Source organism: Limanda limanda, chromosome 17, assembly GCF_963576545.1.
Source record: "Limanda limanda chromosome 17, fLimLim1.1, whole genome shotgun sequence".
Taxonomy (NCBI): Eukaryota; Metazoa; Chordata; class Actinopteri; order Pleuronectiformes; family Pleuronectidae; genus Limanda; species Limanda limanda.
In genome coordinates this window covers 21,277,346-21,295,163 of record NC_083652.1, presented here as the reverse complement: position 1 = coordinate 21,295,163, position 17,818 = coordinate 21,277,346, and the positions used below count along the sequence as shown (strand labels likewise).

At 42.2% G+C, this 17,818-nt stretch overlaps 1 protein-coding gene across 1 annotated transcript in view; it reads left to right on the top strand.

Annotated features, from left to right (window-relative positions):
* The window catches only part of baiap2a (BAR/IMD domain containing adaptor protein 2a), a 54,406-nt gene that overhangs the window by 18,077 nt on the left and 18,511 nt on the right, over window positions 1-17,818 (top strand). The window contains exons 4-6 of the mRNA XM_061089589.1: window positions 12,036-12,097; window positions 14,110-14,181; window positions 16,699-16,836. Of these exons, the coding sequence (XP_060945572.1) occupies window positions 12,036-12,097; window positions 14,110-14,181; window positions 16,699-16,836 (272 nt within the window). The remainder of the gene's footprint in view (window positions 1-12,035; window positions 12,098-14,109; window positions 14,182-16,698; window positions 16,837-17,818) is intronic.

Sequence of the window (17,818 nt, the reverse complement as noted above, 5' to 3'; positions counted from 1 at the left end):
TGCGCTGAAAAGTGTATCAGTAAAGCAGATGTCAGATGTGTTGCACGTAATGTGATGTGGGCCTGCCATATCAATTAGGTGTGTGTGTCTGTGTGTCTGTGTGTGTGTGTGTTGTCTGTCTACAAATAATAAGGTCAATTGGAGATCCAACACCTGGTCCTCTCATAGTGAGTTGTTTCCTAGGTGATGGGAGCCGGTGAGTGTATCTGTATTTGCTGTCGCCAGCCCATGGGAAATCAGCCCCTGTTTGAAGAGATTCCCTTTGGTCCGATTGTGCTTTCAACTGCTTGATATACCTGGAAGTAGCTGTTGATTTGACTGAGCCTTTGTCGGGTGGAGCTGTGTTCCAGTTTGGGTTTCCTCCACCAGCCCAGCCGACAGAGACTGACATGAAAGTTCTCCCAGGATGTTTTATTCAGAAAGCAGCCCTCTCTCTCTCTTTCTTTCTCTCTCTCTAGCTCTCTTTAGCTCTCCCTCAGTCCCTCTCTCCCTCTCGTCCTCGCAGCCCCTGTGAGGTTTTTTCATTGATTCCAAACTTTACAGCACTACCTCCATGTTGAACCGAACTCTGCTTACAGTAGCGAGCTCTTTCAAGCCAAACGCCCCTCAGCTGAACTTGTCGTGAGAGGAGAGCAAAGTGACAGCGGATCTAATCTCTTCTTTGCACCAATACACAACACATTGGCTCTGACGGCTGGAGGATCTATTACTGTGAAGAATAGTTATTATCCAACGTTTCCTCGTTATTTTTGCACATATAGAAATGTCAGTTTTTGGAAGCTGTGCACATATACAGTATTATGTGTGCGGAGGCTATGGACTCATCTTTTTTTGTCACAATAAGGGAACTGAAAATTGATTCCATTTTCAGAAGCCCTGCCTGGAGGAAGCAGGCTATTTGAAATGACTCATTCCCCCGGTCAAACGACTCATCACGTCTGTCTTTATGTCTGTCTCTTTTTGTCTGCGTTCGTCAAGCTGCAGCCCAGGCTGAATTGCTATTGTGCAGTCCTAAGTTGAAAAAGGAAAAAAAAAAGCTAAAAGGTATCAACCCAGATCCTTCATTGTTCAGCGCATAGCAGCTCTCCTGCATAACACAAAGGTTCCCAGGGGGGAACAGCAGGATGGGTGCCGTTTCATTTTCTGTTTTTGGACTCTGCCACACCCTGAGGTCGCTGCCGGTGCCTCCACCTCCTCTCTCTCTGACCGTGTGCTGGGGTTGAGCTCGGGGCTTCCTGTTTGACTGGTGGGAGTGCCAGAGGTTAACCACCCAACCCACAGCCTGTGTGCTAAGTTTGACAACACATGGCACACTATTTGTTTTGAGCTTTAATGTTAGTCGAAAGATATGTTGTGTAACGATGATTCATTGAACTGTTTCAAAATGACTCGACCTATGTTATAGAGATTGTTGACTCGTGTGTTTACATTATTCAATATGTTTTTAACAAGGTCCAAACCCAGAAGAAACCACAATTTTATTCTAGGTATCAGCACATTTCTGTTTACTGTGCTGTTGTAACTTCCGGGGCAAACGACATGTGAGTAAGGAAAAATACGCTGTTAACCAGTTTTCTGTTTTCTCAGTCACTCATAATGGATCACGATTATTCACTACTGCTTGCTGCGTAATGTGAATTAAACTTTATACATGACCTCATCAGTGAAAATGATTTGTGCCTGAGTCGTGCTCAACACAACAAATCCCATGATTCCACGCTGCTTCATGACATCATCAAACTAGGTCTTGCTTTTTTAAGCTTTTTTAAATCGTATTTTTAAACATTTTAAATCTCCCTTCTGTTGTTATATTTTCTTTCGATATATAAATTGCTTCTAAGAGGGTGGATAAATGATTCTTTTCTTTTCTTCCCACACCAACATTGTGCCTCAAAAGCTCATGTGTGTTGATGGAGGTTTTAAAAATAACTCTCCTCTATTAAGGTGATTGAGGAGTGTTATATTTCGGCCCTCGCAGGTCTCTGAGGCCCTGGCTCTCAGTCCCGATGATCCTTGTTTGCTCCTTTGCATTTTAATACAAACCAGGCCTCACAGTGTTGCCCGGAGACAACGATGGACACGAGTGCAAACACGAGCTTCAAAGCTCCGTGTTAGGTACCTGACTCACGCCACAGCAACGAGGTTTCCACTTCAGATTTGGCTTCATGTCACGTTGACTTGATTGTCCGATTATCCTTAAAAAGACAAATGCCGACTTGTTTGCCGCGAATCGGTGTGTACGCACGCGCCCACACGAAGGTGCATGAGTTAGAGCTCTTGTTGCACCTCTTTAGAAAACCTTGTTAATTCCATAGAGGCTCAGTAAGAGACGGGCTGCAATTGGTCCCACCTACTCACCTAAGAGTCAGCAGCTGCACTCCATTTGCTTTTTTTTTCTCCCTCTTGCCTTTCTCAAACACACACGCACAAACACACACAAATAATTATTATGCTTAAAACAGGGGATGAAATTACCTCGTGAAATAATGCCCTCTGTTGCTGTTTCATAAACAACACATCCACACGCGGCTTGATTCATTTCTTTACAACACAATATGTTCCCACAGGAACCCAGCCCCTGTGTGTATGCACTGTACGTGCACCCGCGTGTGTTTGTGCCTGTTGTACATGCACGATTGTGTGTTATTTCTCTGTATAAACCTCCCGTTATTTCTCTGTGTTTATACAGTATGAGTGCTCTTTTAATCCACTTGTGTATATCTCTGCCTAAAGAGACAGAGTGTGTCTCTCTCTCTCTCTCTTTCTCTCTTTCTCTCTCTCACGCCAGCCCCACTACTCCCACGCACTCCCTCCCACATATCCTCCTCTGGTTGGGCTAATCATCGCCTGTCACTTTGCCACCCACACACACACACACACACACACACATGCTTACACATGCGCACACACTAACGTACATACACACACACACCTGCTCTTCCTCCCTCATCCCCCTCTCTTTCCCTTCTCTCCCTCTGTTTCTGCCATCCTCCTCCTCGTTTATCCGTTTTTTCGAGTAGAAGCAGTGAGCACTTATTACCTCCGTGGCATTACGTTTTCAAACCCTACTACGGGAAATAAATAGTCTGTGGGGCTGGTTTATATTTATGACTATTCTTACCAACCATGCTCTGCTCCATTGTGATCTTTATTTACTTACCAAGCCTGTTATCGAGGAGGTAATTCCCGGGTTTGAACTCCTCCTGCAATTCTTAGTATCGTGAATTATGTCATCATTCCTCCTTCCTCTTCAGTGTGTCTGACAGAAAAACAACCAATCAGCTATTTTTACAAAAATTATTGGCGTACAAATTTGGTAAATTCACTTTACTTGCATTCATGTATTTTACAATTTGACTGTCAACAGGATAGGCATTTAAAAAAAAACACATTACACCATCCAGGGCCTTTTTAATGTACAAGTATAACATAATTAATTGTGCACTCCTCTAAAGCTACATGGCAGTAACAGATACAATTAGAAGAGCAGTCAGTAGAGAGCTCTGGATTTTTTTATTTAGTTCTGTACCAAATAACACTCATAAATATCAATCCCCTATATGAAATATTTCTTTTCATCATTAATTACTCTTTGGGATAACACCCTTTCTCCCAATGTTAAACAAAGTGGAAAAGAAAATAGCTGATGTTTTTGGACAGAAACAATAAAACATTGAGCTCATAACGCGTATGGTTTATATTGCGTCTGTCCTAGTTCACTGTAATGCACGAGCGCAAAAGAATAGTTTCTGCTATTATACCCTCCACACAGAGGGAGGATTGGATTCTGGCTGCAGGCCTGTGTTACGACTCACTGCTGCGATCGGCTTGTTCTCTCGGTGTCCTCAGGTAGAAGCAGAGTTGAGCCGCTCTGTGCTCGGCTGGGTGTGTTCCCCAGTTCTGTCCTACATGGCTCGTGTTTCACAGTTTGGGGTGTGAAAGTAAACAGAGCACCGGCCCTAAATCTCACGCATGTACAGAGCTCCGACATTAACGCATCACAGTAGGTTAAATCCCACATGGCTTTCCTCTCCTGAACAATAAGATAAACTCCCTCTCGACCGTTCGCCTCAGTTGTCTGGTTAAAAAAAAAAAAAACCTCACCAGGAATGTGAGGTGTTTACAGTTCAGCCTCCCCAGGCCAGAGGAAATCAAATATCTCTCTCCCCTCTTATCCACTTCTGCAACCTTGCTAATTGCCACATTTTAATAACACATGTGTATGATTCAGCACAAAGATGCGTCTTATGGGAAATTACATGCATTAGGAGAAAAGAAAAAAGGAGGCCATATTAAACTGTACTAAAGCGATGGGTTGCCTAAGAGTTGCTGCCGGGGGAAGGGCCCCTGGGGAGGAGGAAAAAAAAAAACTTCCCAGTAAAAGGTTCACACAGGGAAAAATGAGGCGGCAAACTGACGTGGTTAATTTATCTAGGACATAAGTGTTAAATAGCTGCTGGTAAATGAATACCATCTGCAAGGTTGTGTTACCTGGGATGTTCTGTATTTGATTGAGCACCCACTATTACACACGCTGTATACATGCATCTCTCTCTCTCTCGCTCGCTCGCTCGCTCTCTCTCTCTGTGTTCCCCCTCTCTGTCGCTCTGTCTTTAGTCTGGCCTACCTCTCTCCTCCTCCAGCACCTGCCCCTGTTTAAATGAGAGCAGAGGAGCTCTTTTCTTAGCTCTGTGCCACCATCCCAGGGGTCCCTGCCTTCTCCTGCTCTATTTCTGAGACACGCAATGCATTATGGGAAACCAGTGGCCCCCACACTCTCAATCTACACACACACACACACACACACACACACACTGGCATTGCCCTTCATTTGTTCATGACAGTGACATGTGCTGAAGGTGAGCTGAGATACAGCTGAGGTGTTGTGAACAGGACTGCACCGATGACTCTATTTCAGAAAACCACAACACACACACACACATACACACACACACACACGCACGCACTTTATTTACATTCCCAACCGGTGATGTGGACGTGCGACTACACAAAGCACCACAGTCATTTCCGTGCTAATTTCGGACATGTGATCAAACCAGTACGTCCACATTTTGGGTGGTTTGGTTTCATGATTCATCCGAATGTGGATTTTGTAGATGTGTGGGTTTTGGATGACGCTGCAGCTTTTGAAGTATCTGCTGTAGTCATGCATGGTGGAAGAGTGATACCTAAAAAAGGCCTGATTTAATTATATCGAGCGTTATAGTGCATGGGCTGTGTTTTGCATATGTCCAATGCTCACATAGAAGATGATAGTAGCAGGAACAAAAGTTTTTTTAAATTGATTACATCCTGCATTTGCAACATCCTTTTAGGCTGCCTACTTTAAAATGAGTTAAAAATCTAGATTCTTGAGACATTCTGAACACTGACTCATAACTGACTGTTACAGTTGTGACAAGAATTGCAATATTTGAATCGAATTAGGTGACATCTAAAACTGCTGTAAAAGCTAAAATGTCCCTTAAATGGAGCATAAAATGTAAATTTGTCATTTATGGCCCTCGGGTTTCACATTATGTTTGACCTGATTTAAATGAAAAAGGGCTCGGCACAATGCTAGAAAACCACATAGACCCAGGGGCTAACTTGCTGGATCAAATAACACACACACTTTTCACTCCACCTCTCCTTGAATCTCATGCCTCAACAGGTAGCTGCATGACTCTGCTGTTTTCCTTATTGCCTCCACTCAAGTGCAAGGAGCTCTATTATCCAGCTTTGGAGAAAACAGCACTATCATTAAAACTTAAACTGTTGTATGGGTTCTCAGTTGTCTCCTTTCTTAGGCATCACTTGCAGTAACTGTATTATCCACGGACTTTCCCCATCACTCCACTTTTTACCTTCATACTGCTCTTTCGCTCTGCCCCAATTTATTTTTCAGCTTTCTTCACTCTGAATTTTGTACTTTTTGGCCAAGAAAACAAAAACAACCCCATCATCTCTGAAATCGTTCCTCACTCGTCTTTTTCCTGACATCCGTTCCCCTTCCTCTCTCCCTCCGTGTTCCTCCCGACCTCGTCAAATCAGGCAAAGTGCTCGTGATTCATCATTTGTGCCGTCAGTGTCAAGGAAACAAACAGCGATATGTTATCAAGCGGTTGTTCTGTGCTGCAGCAATCAAAGTTTCCCTCAGGAGGTGTATTTCTTTTATGAGAGTTTAAGTCATAACCTGAGGCTGTGAAATGAAATCTGACGTCAATCAGGAGAAACGATGTGAGTGAGCCACAACAAATTTCTGTTTCACTGAGTTGCTGTTATTCTCGTGGTGTGGTCAACCATGATCTCTCTCTACGCCCGGCTACATCTCATGGCCTCTATTGACTAATGTAATCAATGAACCCGCCCACTTTATGAAATAAAGAGCAGGACATCGTCGACCTGAGTGTTGAATTGTTTATGTTTTGGTTAGTTAGTGTTTGCTTTTCTTAAGCTTTATGCTCAGGCTCTAGATTGTACATACAAAGATGGATGCTATCCAGACATGAAGCCAACATATCCTCATATCCACATTTGAAGCCACAGCCTGCACACAATAGTGTTTGGGGGATTGAACCACGGTAGGGGGGGCCTGTCAGTACTCCCTCTCGACCAATCATGAGTCAGGCTCAGCTGTCAATCATCACATTTCACCCCCTTTTTTTTATAGCATCAAATAACTAATTTAAAATTAACTTACTAGACAAATTAATAGTTGGTCATACATTGATGTGACAAGATCTACCTACAATGACAGAAGACGTCTTTGCGGAATATATTTAAAGTTTTTGGTCCATGTTCCAATTACTTGCATAGAGGAGGCGGGGTTTATGACTTACACTGTACCATAGTGGAGCCGCCATGTCGTCCATCATTCTATACCGTATATGTTATAACTCAATAGACAGCCCAGGCACTGCACCCACTGTCTAAATCATTTTGAGTCAAAAGCTAGAATATTAAAGCTGGTTAACTGTTCTTATTCTAAGCTTCTTCGGTAACTGAACAGAAGTATTTGATTTAACTGTTGGTAAACTGCTCGTGTCATACTTTCTGCGGTCAAGTTCATGGCATGCATTTTTTTTTTTTTAACAATATATTTATTGAGTTTTACATATAAGAAACATACATTCAAACATTTATAAACATACAAACGTTTATGAACACCCCCAACCCACAATCAAACACTCAGGGTAAAGAAAAAGAGGCAGAAATTAAATAACTTAAATAAGATTAAATTAATAAAAAAAATACATGTATAAAAATATAAGAATAAATGGAAGTAAATAAAAACATAATTATACAAATACAAATTAATAAAATTAAATTCCAATCAATTAAATCAAAAGCCTAGATAAAATAACGTTCTCTTATTCATAATATTAGATAGTTACAATTAATATTCATCCTATTAGGTGCTGCTATTTTTTTCTGTTTCACTCATTAATTTCCACTTGGTCGCTTTCCAAAAATTGCATGAAGGTGTCATGGCATGCATTTTAGTTGAATAAGAAATAAACATTTTATTTTATCTCTGTGTAAATGGAAAGAGGCTAACGTTTGACATACAGCTTTTTTTTTTTGTCAGTTCTAAAATGTGCTTTGGTTGAGGCTATAGCGGAGCAGCAGCTTCAAGATTTGCTCCACGCTGCACAGCATCATCGGGCAGACACAGCATGACGGCCTGTTCCCGGGACCTTGTCGGAATAAATGTCAACATTGGTCCACTCCTGATGAGCAGCCGTACAGTGCCACCGCACGTGAACGCCTTCATTATGGCCTTAATGCACGACACCATTGCTGGACAAGCTTATTTTAAGCTACCAGGTTGAACAGCTGCGATAGCTGAGTGTTCAATTTGAGTAATATGTCATTCATCAGAAGTTTTCTCCCCCTGAGAGGTTATGTGAATGAGCGATGCGGGGAAAATAGCTTTTCCTCCAGAATGGTTGTGTGTGTGTTTCTTATCAGAGCAAAGGTGGCTGGTCTACATAAGCTATAAACCGCCATCACTTCCATGTGGTTGTTTCACACGTGCACACGCGCACGCTGCAACCCAGACTCGCAGCTATTACCTACTTTTCGCACACAATCTCGCTGCCCCAATATACTCCCAACCTTGTTTGTTCCCCCCGTGACTGAGCATGCCATGCAGGAAGCCATTAACATCCCTGTAGTCACACACACACACTGCGCACTTATACACACGCACATACCTGTGTACTCGACTCCCCAGGTGGGACCCCCTCCCCTCCTCCTCCCCAGGGGAAGTGGGGATGCTGATGTTGTGACAGCTGATCGTAGGGGTGGAGATCTCTGAGCAGTATTTTGTAACACAGCTCTCTGCAGCTGCTGCCCCTCATCTTGCAACTTCTCCCATGGCAACGACCCTAGCTTTATCCCGCTTCCATGACAACCCGTAGTGAATCCGGCTTGACCTTCACCAGTGATTCAGTGCATCTACATCCACCTCCATTCTCTCCCTCCCTCCATCGCTGTCTCTCTTGTTCTCTAACTTCCACTTTTTTTTTTTTGTAATGTTTTTCTTTCTCTGCTCCATAGCCCACATTCTGTTATTCAGTGTTTTTCTTCCTTTTTTCCTCCACCTGTGTGGGTGTATCATCGCTGCTGTTACACAAGCAGTCGATGCATCTACACAAACTGATGTCATACTTCAGGGGACAGTGTGTCCGCATGCACCAGAGTGCCGCGTTCACGCATCCTCCCCTGACTCGGTGGTTTGATGCCAGCAGGCATGTGGCTGCTTGTCGCCGTGCCGCAGGTGCAGATCAACCTGAGCTCGCCTCCCGACAAAGGAGCCATTGTTTCCTCTCAGGCTGGGACACAGGCGCGGCTGAAGTGAGCTGGGAAATATTGATACAATAATGACAAGTCTCTTGAGGGTTTATTCACTGGCGGAGGTCTTGTGTGTTTTTCCGTGCGCTTTCGGGGGGGTTTGTCACCGAGGCTATCGACCTGTCTGTCATATCGCTCTCAGCTGGGAATGCGGATATCCTCGCCAGGCGGGCACCTCTCTTGTATCGAGTCTCACAGGTTGTGTCATGCCCGGCAAATATTTCCTCAGTGAAACAATAACATTGCACAACACGTTCCATATCAGGCCTCTATTGATTCTTTATATTGAATCTTCTGCTGCTAACTTGCCCGGGGAAGGTTCCAGCGCAATTCTCTATTGCCGTTGTTGTGTGTGATATGATATCGAAGTTGCCATGGTAACTATTTGCATCTCCAAAGTGTGAATTATTTTTTTTTTCCCTCTTTTTTTTTTTTTCTTTCTTGGCATTGTACATTGTGCTGTAATGAAAACCGCAGATGACAAGATGGGATCTGTCGCTGATTCATTTATTCTTTACCTTTCTGGCCTCATGCAAACACCCTGTTCTGCTGCCACTGTGTGTGTGTGTGTGTCTGTGTGTGTGTGCGTTGGGTATAGTGATGGCTGCTCACTTAATTTAATTGATCCAGCTAGTTGAAGCCGCCAGCAGAATGCCAAGGTTTCTAAGCCGTGAAGGTCTGTGATCAGGGATGAGTATCTCTAAGCTGCTTAGCAGGCCTGCTGGGAACTGACAGGACGCTTTGGCCTGCTTCGCTGCTCCTGTGAGGCTCAAGATCACGTAGCCAGGTTACACCAAAGGCCCTCTTGGTCTGGGGTATACAGGAGTCAAAGGAGCAGTGATTGATCAACATCTATTCGCAACCTAGTCTTGGATTTTAATGCAAACAGCTCGCACGTGAGACAAGATGGTCAAACCGGCTTTTTACTACTAATTATCAATTCATTTTTAATTTTAGTGTTTTAATTTAAACCCTTGCTTTGTGATTGGCTCTTCAGGAATCAATATTTAACTATTTGACTTTACTTTAACGCTCTATTTAGCATTAATTGCTAGTAAGGCATTTAATAATTTATTTATGATGCACTACATTGTCGTTTTAGGCAGATTTGGCCTCAAGTGAAAGATGCCGCGTAAACAGAAACATCACGTTGTTATAGTAGAAATTATTATCTCTGTACATTAATAAACAACTGTTTGATATCCACAAGCTATTCATTTAAGTTGATTATAGACTGCTTATAATTGCTAAATTGGGGGTTAAAGTAAAATGGGACCAAACACAGTACACAAATATCAAAGCACTTTATCTTTAAATGATAGTTTTCCACCTCTTGGAGGTTAATTACTATGCACATTGCATTTCCCTCACTTATAGTCGAAAGCTGAAACTTGCTTTGCTGCATTTATGTTCGTCTTCCCCCTTTTATTTTTCGCCGTCCGTCACTTCAGTGTTGTTTGTCTGCAGCGATTTGTATTTTTGTACTCGCTGTCTTTTGAGAAGAGGACCACTCCAAAGCTCTTTGGTAAAGCTGTAAAGATGGTTTCTGAAACCACTTCTGAGAAAAACCTTCTCATTTCACTCAGCAAGCGTTTGGAGTTGGGTCGAGATGTGCTCTTCCAGGTCTGCTGCTGAACGAGTGGCTGTGTGGGGACAAAAGAGTCTGATGTGCGCACTTCAGTGTGCACGTCCTTCATGCATTAGTATTGTCTTTCACAATGGTCTGATTTCTTTTAATCACACTCATTTACCAGATTTCATAAATGTTTTAAGCTAGCTTGAAAACCTGTTTTTAAAAAATGGCAGTAAAATTACACCGTTATCAATACGTCTCAGTCTACTACTATATTACTATTAGTAGAGTAATTGACTTATAATGGGATGATTGATTCTTGAATAAACCTAAGGTTTAAAACTTGGAACGAGGTTTTAGGGCCATTTCTAAAATGAAGTGATAATTTTATGAGAAAAAAGGTAGGCTTCCTTTTTTACCAGAATCAAGATGTAATTTTGTGATAATAATATCATGAGAATAGAGTTGTAATTTGTCATTTTACAGTGTGGAAATCAGAAAATTAAGCTGTCGTCTGCATTAAGAGTGTGGAGCATATTGTTTAGTTATACTTAAGTATAGGGTTCATAAATGGCTAAATTCTTTCGGCACATCAGCCCCACATTATCTTAAATATCAGGACAGATTGAGAAAGAAACGGTCTTTTCTAAAGAAAGAACCACACAGGCTTAGAGTGTTTTTTTCTTCTTTATTCCCATTATATTATGAATCTTTTTCCTTGTTATATTAAAACTTTATGTCACCTTAAAATCACAACTTTATTCTCATAACATTATCAATGTTTTCTAATTAAATGACACCTATATATACTCGTGATATCATGACTTTATTCTCGTCAGTGTTGCCCTGTCCCTCCATAATAATAACTTGTATGTAAGGAGTCAGCGGGTGTGACATCTCAGGGGCTTTGGATCTTTCGGTCAGGGAAATGTCTGTGTCTCATTCTTCTGTACATGTAGATCTCATGCTGCCTTTTCACCAGGTCTCTGTGTCTATGTGTCCTTCGCTCAATGTAGCTCTTTGTGTTCCTTTTCTTGACAATGCACTGCACATTCAGAAGAGGCAGCCTGTAGGTATATGAAAATAAAACACTAACTAGCTGCATGACCCTCCTTATCTCTTCCCTTTTGGTTATTTCCTCCTCGTCTCCCTGTTATGTGCAGACTTTAAACTTTGAGTTGTTTTTGTTTTTGGGTTGTTTTTTTTGGCTTTAGAAATCACATTGCCTGACGTTAAGATTAAACAAAGGAAGAGCGGCGTTGTGTTTGATCTCCACGAGACATCATTACTTACAGAATTTAAGTTTCCTTCAGTTTCTCTTGTTTTTCCCCTAATTTTCCTCACTTGCCATTTTATTTTCTCGCTTTTATCTTGTGCCAAACTTCCATCTTGTTCCTCATTGTCCCAGTTACAAGTCACTTGTCCTGTACCTGTGTCGTGTTTTACTGCATGAGCATTGCACGCTGGGGTCTCTCTTTGCTTTGTCTCGTTCCTCCTTCTCTCTCGTCTCCTACCTTCCTCCTGTCTGTTCCTCTGCAGTAGAAAATGGTTGTGTGCGTTTGAGTGTTGTTGATGTGTTCTCTCCGTCTTCCTCTCTGTGCAGGGGATGTGCTGTTCCAGATGGCTGAGGTCCACAGACAGATCCAAGTGCAGCTCGAGGAGATGGTTGGTATTCTCGGCTCAAAGGGGTTTTTAGTTTTTGCGGTTCAACACAGCCTCATCCTCTAATGCGACGGGAATGCAAAATGTCCTGTAATGCAATATTTAAATAACGCTTAAGACACGATGACAAGCTACTCCAGCAATAATATGTTTTAATTTGGTGTCGTGGCCCTGTCTCACGACGCTGATTAATAAACCTGCCCAGCTTCGACACAGATACGTCCCTGATCCCTGGAGAATCCTCCGGGCAGTACATGGAAAACATGACAATTAAACCAACATGAACTCGAATTGAACGAGCACACATGCTGACCCCGTATAAATCCAAACCGCAAACCCAGGGGGCGGCTGGGCAAGTCGAGAGTTAATTGAACAGTGTGGCATTCTGGGTAATGCGTTTATGTAAGTTGTCCGCAATCGATCTTAGCTTAGCGTTCACTTTATCCTGGCTGTTACAATCAATATCATATCAATGTAGTTAAAATAGAAACATTACGTTATGCACAGATTTTGATGTTACTTGTATAGACCACCTACATTCAATGCATTGAAAGAAATAAAATAGCAAAGATTAGGAATAGGAGTTCATATTAAGTGTAACAGTATACAACGATCAGTCACAACTAGGGTTGCAAAATTCCGGGAATATTCAAAGTTGGAAACTTTCCATGGGAATTAACGGGAATATACGGGAATTTACTGGAATTAACAGGAATAAACAGGAATATACGGGAATTAACAGAAATAAACTGGAAATGTTGTTGGTAATTTATACTAACTGTATTTACCTTGTCATATACTGACATAAATATAAACATTTTGTTGTGTCATAGGCTGATTTGAGCCCTGAGGAAACTTTGGGCACTTGACTATATGCTTCTGCATCGTTGTGTCATTCTTAACATAGGTCTTTGCACAGTATTTGCAAATGTACACAGCCTTTCCTTCTACATTGGATGGGGTGAAATGTCTCCACACATGAGATAGTGCACGTGGCATTGTTCTGTAGAATAAGATGAGAAAAAAGTTTGTAAAAAAACACTAATGCAATGCCAGAGATATAAATAGTTAGCCAAACAATTGGAATCGTCTGTAAACATATTTTACAATTGATTGATAAATGAATAGAAATATGCTAGATGAACAGATGAACAATCCTCAATCAGCATGCTAATATATTTTCCTGAGTAATATCATTGAAACTTACCTGACTAGTCCTGCACTCTACAGCAGGCCTCAATAGCCCTGCAATAGAGTGAAGGATGCTGGGAGTTATCTGTGCATGTGATGGAAGAATGCACAGTGGAGGGTTGAAACTCAACGTGCAGCGTGTGCTGCATTCCATTCATCTTTAAAATAGAGTTTTGAATGAAGTTTTTATTGCTCAGCGTTTAATTTGAGTATTTTTTTTTTTTCAAAATTCCCAATATTCCAGAGCTAAACTTCCCATGGAAAGTTTCCGGAAAAGTTTCTGGAAATTTACCGGAAACTTTCCGCCTCTTTGCAACCGTAGTCACAACCTTAACACCAGTATTTTGTTTTAATGTGGCTGATCAGTGCAGAGAGGCAGTAAGCGGAGTCCCCCCCCGCCCTAATTGTAAAGGCTTCCTCCTGGGGTCATGCTCCACCGCTCCACAAACTGGAAATCAAACAGTCAAGTAGATTTTGTGTAATCCTGCAAACTAACAAGCACACGCAGACAAAAACGTTACCTCCTTGGCAGATGAAAGATGGATGTCAGGGGATCACATGTTTCAAGTACGATACTAATAGGTAATTATTATCCTATTAGCCTAGTTTTCACTTACAGTGATCTGCGAGCTGAAAGAGAGCCTCACAGGCGAGGACTGTTATTTAAAAATACAATCTTAACGTGTTTTTAACAGCTTGTTGATCTATTGTGAATAACTTAATGTGGTATTATTTACTCCGTTTGCAGCTTATTTATCTTTCACCATCGACATGAATATCATCAGCGTGTTATTGAGCTGCTCCTCTGCTTTCTCCCCATGCAGTTGAAATCCTTCCACAACGAGCTGCTCTCCGAGCTGGAGAAGAAGGTGGACCTGGACTCTCGTTATCTGACTGTGAGTATCTGATTGGCTCGGCTTTCCAAAGCCAGAGGACAGCCTCACATCCAATGAGCGCGTTTTTAGCTTGTTTTTAATGATTTATGACATGTAGCCTCAAATCTCTTAAGTGTAGACGGAAAACAGAGGGGAAGGAAGAGCTGTGTGTTAACATCTGGATCAAAGTCTGTCTCTGAGACAATTACAGGATGTGTCTGAGGGCGAAAGAAAAAAAGAGATGTTTGGGAATAACATTTCACGTCTACTCACCTGTCAAGGGGTAGACCGATTTATAATAACCCCCTTCTGGAGAACGTGTGTGTCTGTGTGTGTGTGTGTGTGTGTGTGTGTGAGAGAGAGAGAGCATTGTGGAGCTGGTCTACATGTGATATCTTTAGAATGAGTGGGCTGTAGCCTGAGTGTAGAGCAGCACTGTGTGCGTTGTTTTGGGGGATGGGAGGATATGGCCATACATTGTAGTGTATTGTGGAAGGACCACGTTACGAGCTGCTGCTCACACACCTTTGCTTTTACAAATACACAGAAAATAGGACTCGGCGTCACCGAGAAGACGAATGGATAAAATCAGACGCCGTCACATTGAGATGTAAAACCACGAGTGTTCAGATGAGAACCATCTCTGTGTAAACTTTGTCTCTGTGCACATCCATCAAATCCGGGCTCTGTGCGTATAGTGAAATGCAAAAAGATGAGAGAGATGCTCCATGCTTCCAGATGCATCAGCCATTCCACACATCCCCGTCTTGGTGCGTCCCTGCGGTTTTAGCATCCATTACTTTTAATGAATTTTCTTCAGATCCGCCGCAGTGATAATAGCAATCATTTTGCTTCACACTTTGTGAATTAATCATCCGAAATTTTGATTCTGTTCAAAAAGGACTCAAAGAAAAAAAACCTTTTTATCCCCCCAGCATGTGCATGTGATGTTCCCAGTGGTGCATTTCTCTCTGTTCTCCCTCTAGACAAGAGAGATGAGACACAGATCTGGCTCTCATCTCTCTTTTCTCACGTAATGGCTCCTGCACTCTCTAGTCATTACACCCAAGTCAGAATTTGGGCATGAACCTAAAACAAAGATTATTAATGATAGGAGCTTTTCTGGCAGATCAGCCTTTTGGGATTCGCCAAGTGTACCAAGGTTCATCTGCCGCCCACTCTGGTCCTATTTAAGTTTAAACATATTCTCCGTGTGCCCTTCGCAGCCGTGCATGCAGTGAGTGATAGTCGTGGGCACAAGGGCTCGGTAACTAACGTCAAAACAGGCTTTTGCTTTGTAAATTAGCAGGAACCTTCCAGCTTAATGAGGCGATCAGGCCCTGCAAACTTCAAGACAACTTTTCTCACAATAGTGTCTTCTCTAATCGCTCCGATGATCTATGAGCTGCGCCGGGACTTTCCTCCAGGGAGCCTCATTTTCTCCGAGTCGTAATGTAAATGTGATTGCAGAGCAACACGTATCGGCTCAGCTCATTTACCTCAAAGACGAGAACGGAGTGAGAGAAGCAGTCAGTGTTATTTGCAAAACAAAGACAACACCGGTGAAAAAGGCATGGTTTAGTCCGTTTGGTCAGGAATTTGTCAATCTGGCTGAATCAATATTTCAGAGAAGCTTGTGACATGAAGGAATCAATCAATGGTAGATACAGTTGAAATGGAAATATCCAGCTGTTGTGAGACCTAACGCCGCCTGTCATCGTTGAGATCCAAACGCTGCATGTTTCACGGTTTCAGTCTTCCAGCGCCTGCCACCGACTTCGTCTCTTCTCCTTCGCCCAGCAAAACCACGCTGCCTGGAGGATTCCTACCTTCATCCTCAGCGTCTTACACTATGCAAATGTGGGTGTTGAACCCTCATGCACGAGCTCCTCTCCGCCAATTCTGCCTGGTACAGAAAAAAAACAACCCACATGAGCTTTGTCACACCAGACACAGTTACTATAGCAACAGAGCTCGTACAGCCCGGAAACAAAGTTGTTTTTCCCTCAATAAATAAATAATGAAATGAGGAAAATTGAATAAAGTGAATGAATAAACTCCGGCTATAGAAAAGGACTACGCCAGTCATTTAGCTCGCTCTACAAATAAAGCATTATTATAATTTTTATTTTTTTACTAACAATCCATGTTGTAAGAGGCACAATCGAGAGCTGTGTCGCTGCAAAAATAAAGGAATCTTGAATTTTTAATTTTTAATTAATAAGATTACTCTCAGATGCCAAGGCCCTGTCCGATGCCAAGAGGGAGTCTGGAAAAAAACAGTCTGTCCTCGCATCTGCAGTGCCACACAACAGTAATACGCAGTGATTATAACACAAATGAACGGGTAAAAGGGGATTTGCACTGCTTCGCTGAAATGAGTTGAATCCAGTGACTGCTAGTGGTGTAAAAACAAAACCATAATGATGTCAGGGTTTTATGCATTTGCCCATCTACGTCCAACCTTCTTCCACCGTGACCTTTGTAATTTGTTGTCCTGATTTTGTGTTTGTGCTGTGCCTGTCTCCCCACATGTAGGCTGCCCTTAAGAAGTACCAGACGGAGCACAAGAGCAAAGGGGAGAGTCTGGAGAAGTGCCAGGCCGAGCTGAAGAAGCTGCGCAGGAAGAGCCAGGGCAGCAAGAACCCCTCCAAGTATGGAGAGAAGGAGATGCAGGTGAGTCTCTCGCCCGGGTTTTTTGTGCACGAACGTCACATTAATACTCAGACATTTACTAGAGTATAAATATATAAAGATTGGTCCATTTAATGATGTGTCAAACAAGAAAACACACAACACTATATAAATTTGAAGGGGACTACAATGCACACATCCTCCAGCCGTTCATAGGTGCAGCGTTTGTGTGCTTTTGGGTGACGGGTGGATTAGAGATTAGTGAGTCTTGGTTGCGAAATAATGACTTTATTCTTCATAAAGTAAAGAGAATACACTAAACAGCAAGGATGGGGGTGGAGGCGGTGGCCTGAGTGGGAAGGCAAATAGTGGAGGTTTGAAAATGCTTCTTGTGTCCTTGCCAACATCAACACACACACAGCACGCACACACACACACACACTCACACACACAGCAGGCACGCAGACACACACAAATTAAAAAATAAAATAATAAGTCAGCTGCACTAATTGATGTACTGGAACACATTTATTTCCATGTGTCCAGTGTGTCCCCGGCACAGAGCTTTGATCAGGGTTATAACAGAATTAATAAAAGCACAGCTTGTACATGCAGGACAAAATTGCCGACTCAATTGACCGAAGCGGACGTGGTCAAGCACCTCAAACTCTGACCTTTCAAAATAAAACACTTCCTGCATAATCTTTCTATTGCTTTTCACTCTTCAGTAGTGAAAACTTTAGAAATTAAAATTGCTTCATTAAATTAGTTTGTTTCTAGATATGATGTCTAACTTTAAATCTTCCTGCACTGTATATTCAAGGAAATATTCACTATAAATATATATATATATTTATTTATTTTAAATACACACTCAAACTGCATACGATATATTATGCTGGAGGAAATTGCTGTGCAGTCTGTTTTTAAACGGTAATCCTGAAAAGGGTGTGGCTTGCAAATGGCGTGTGTGTGGGTGACGTGACGTGACACGCAGAGGGTGTGTGTTTGTGCCACTGCTGTA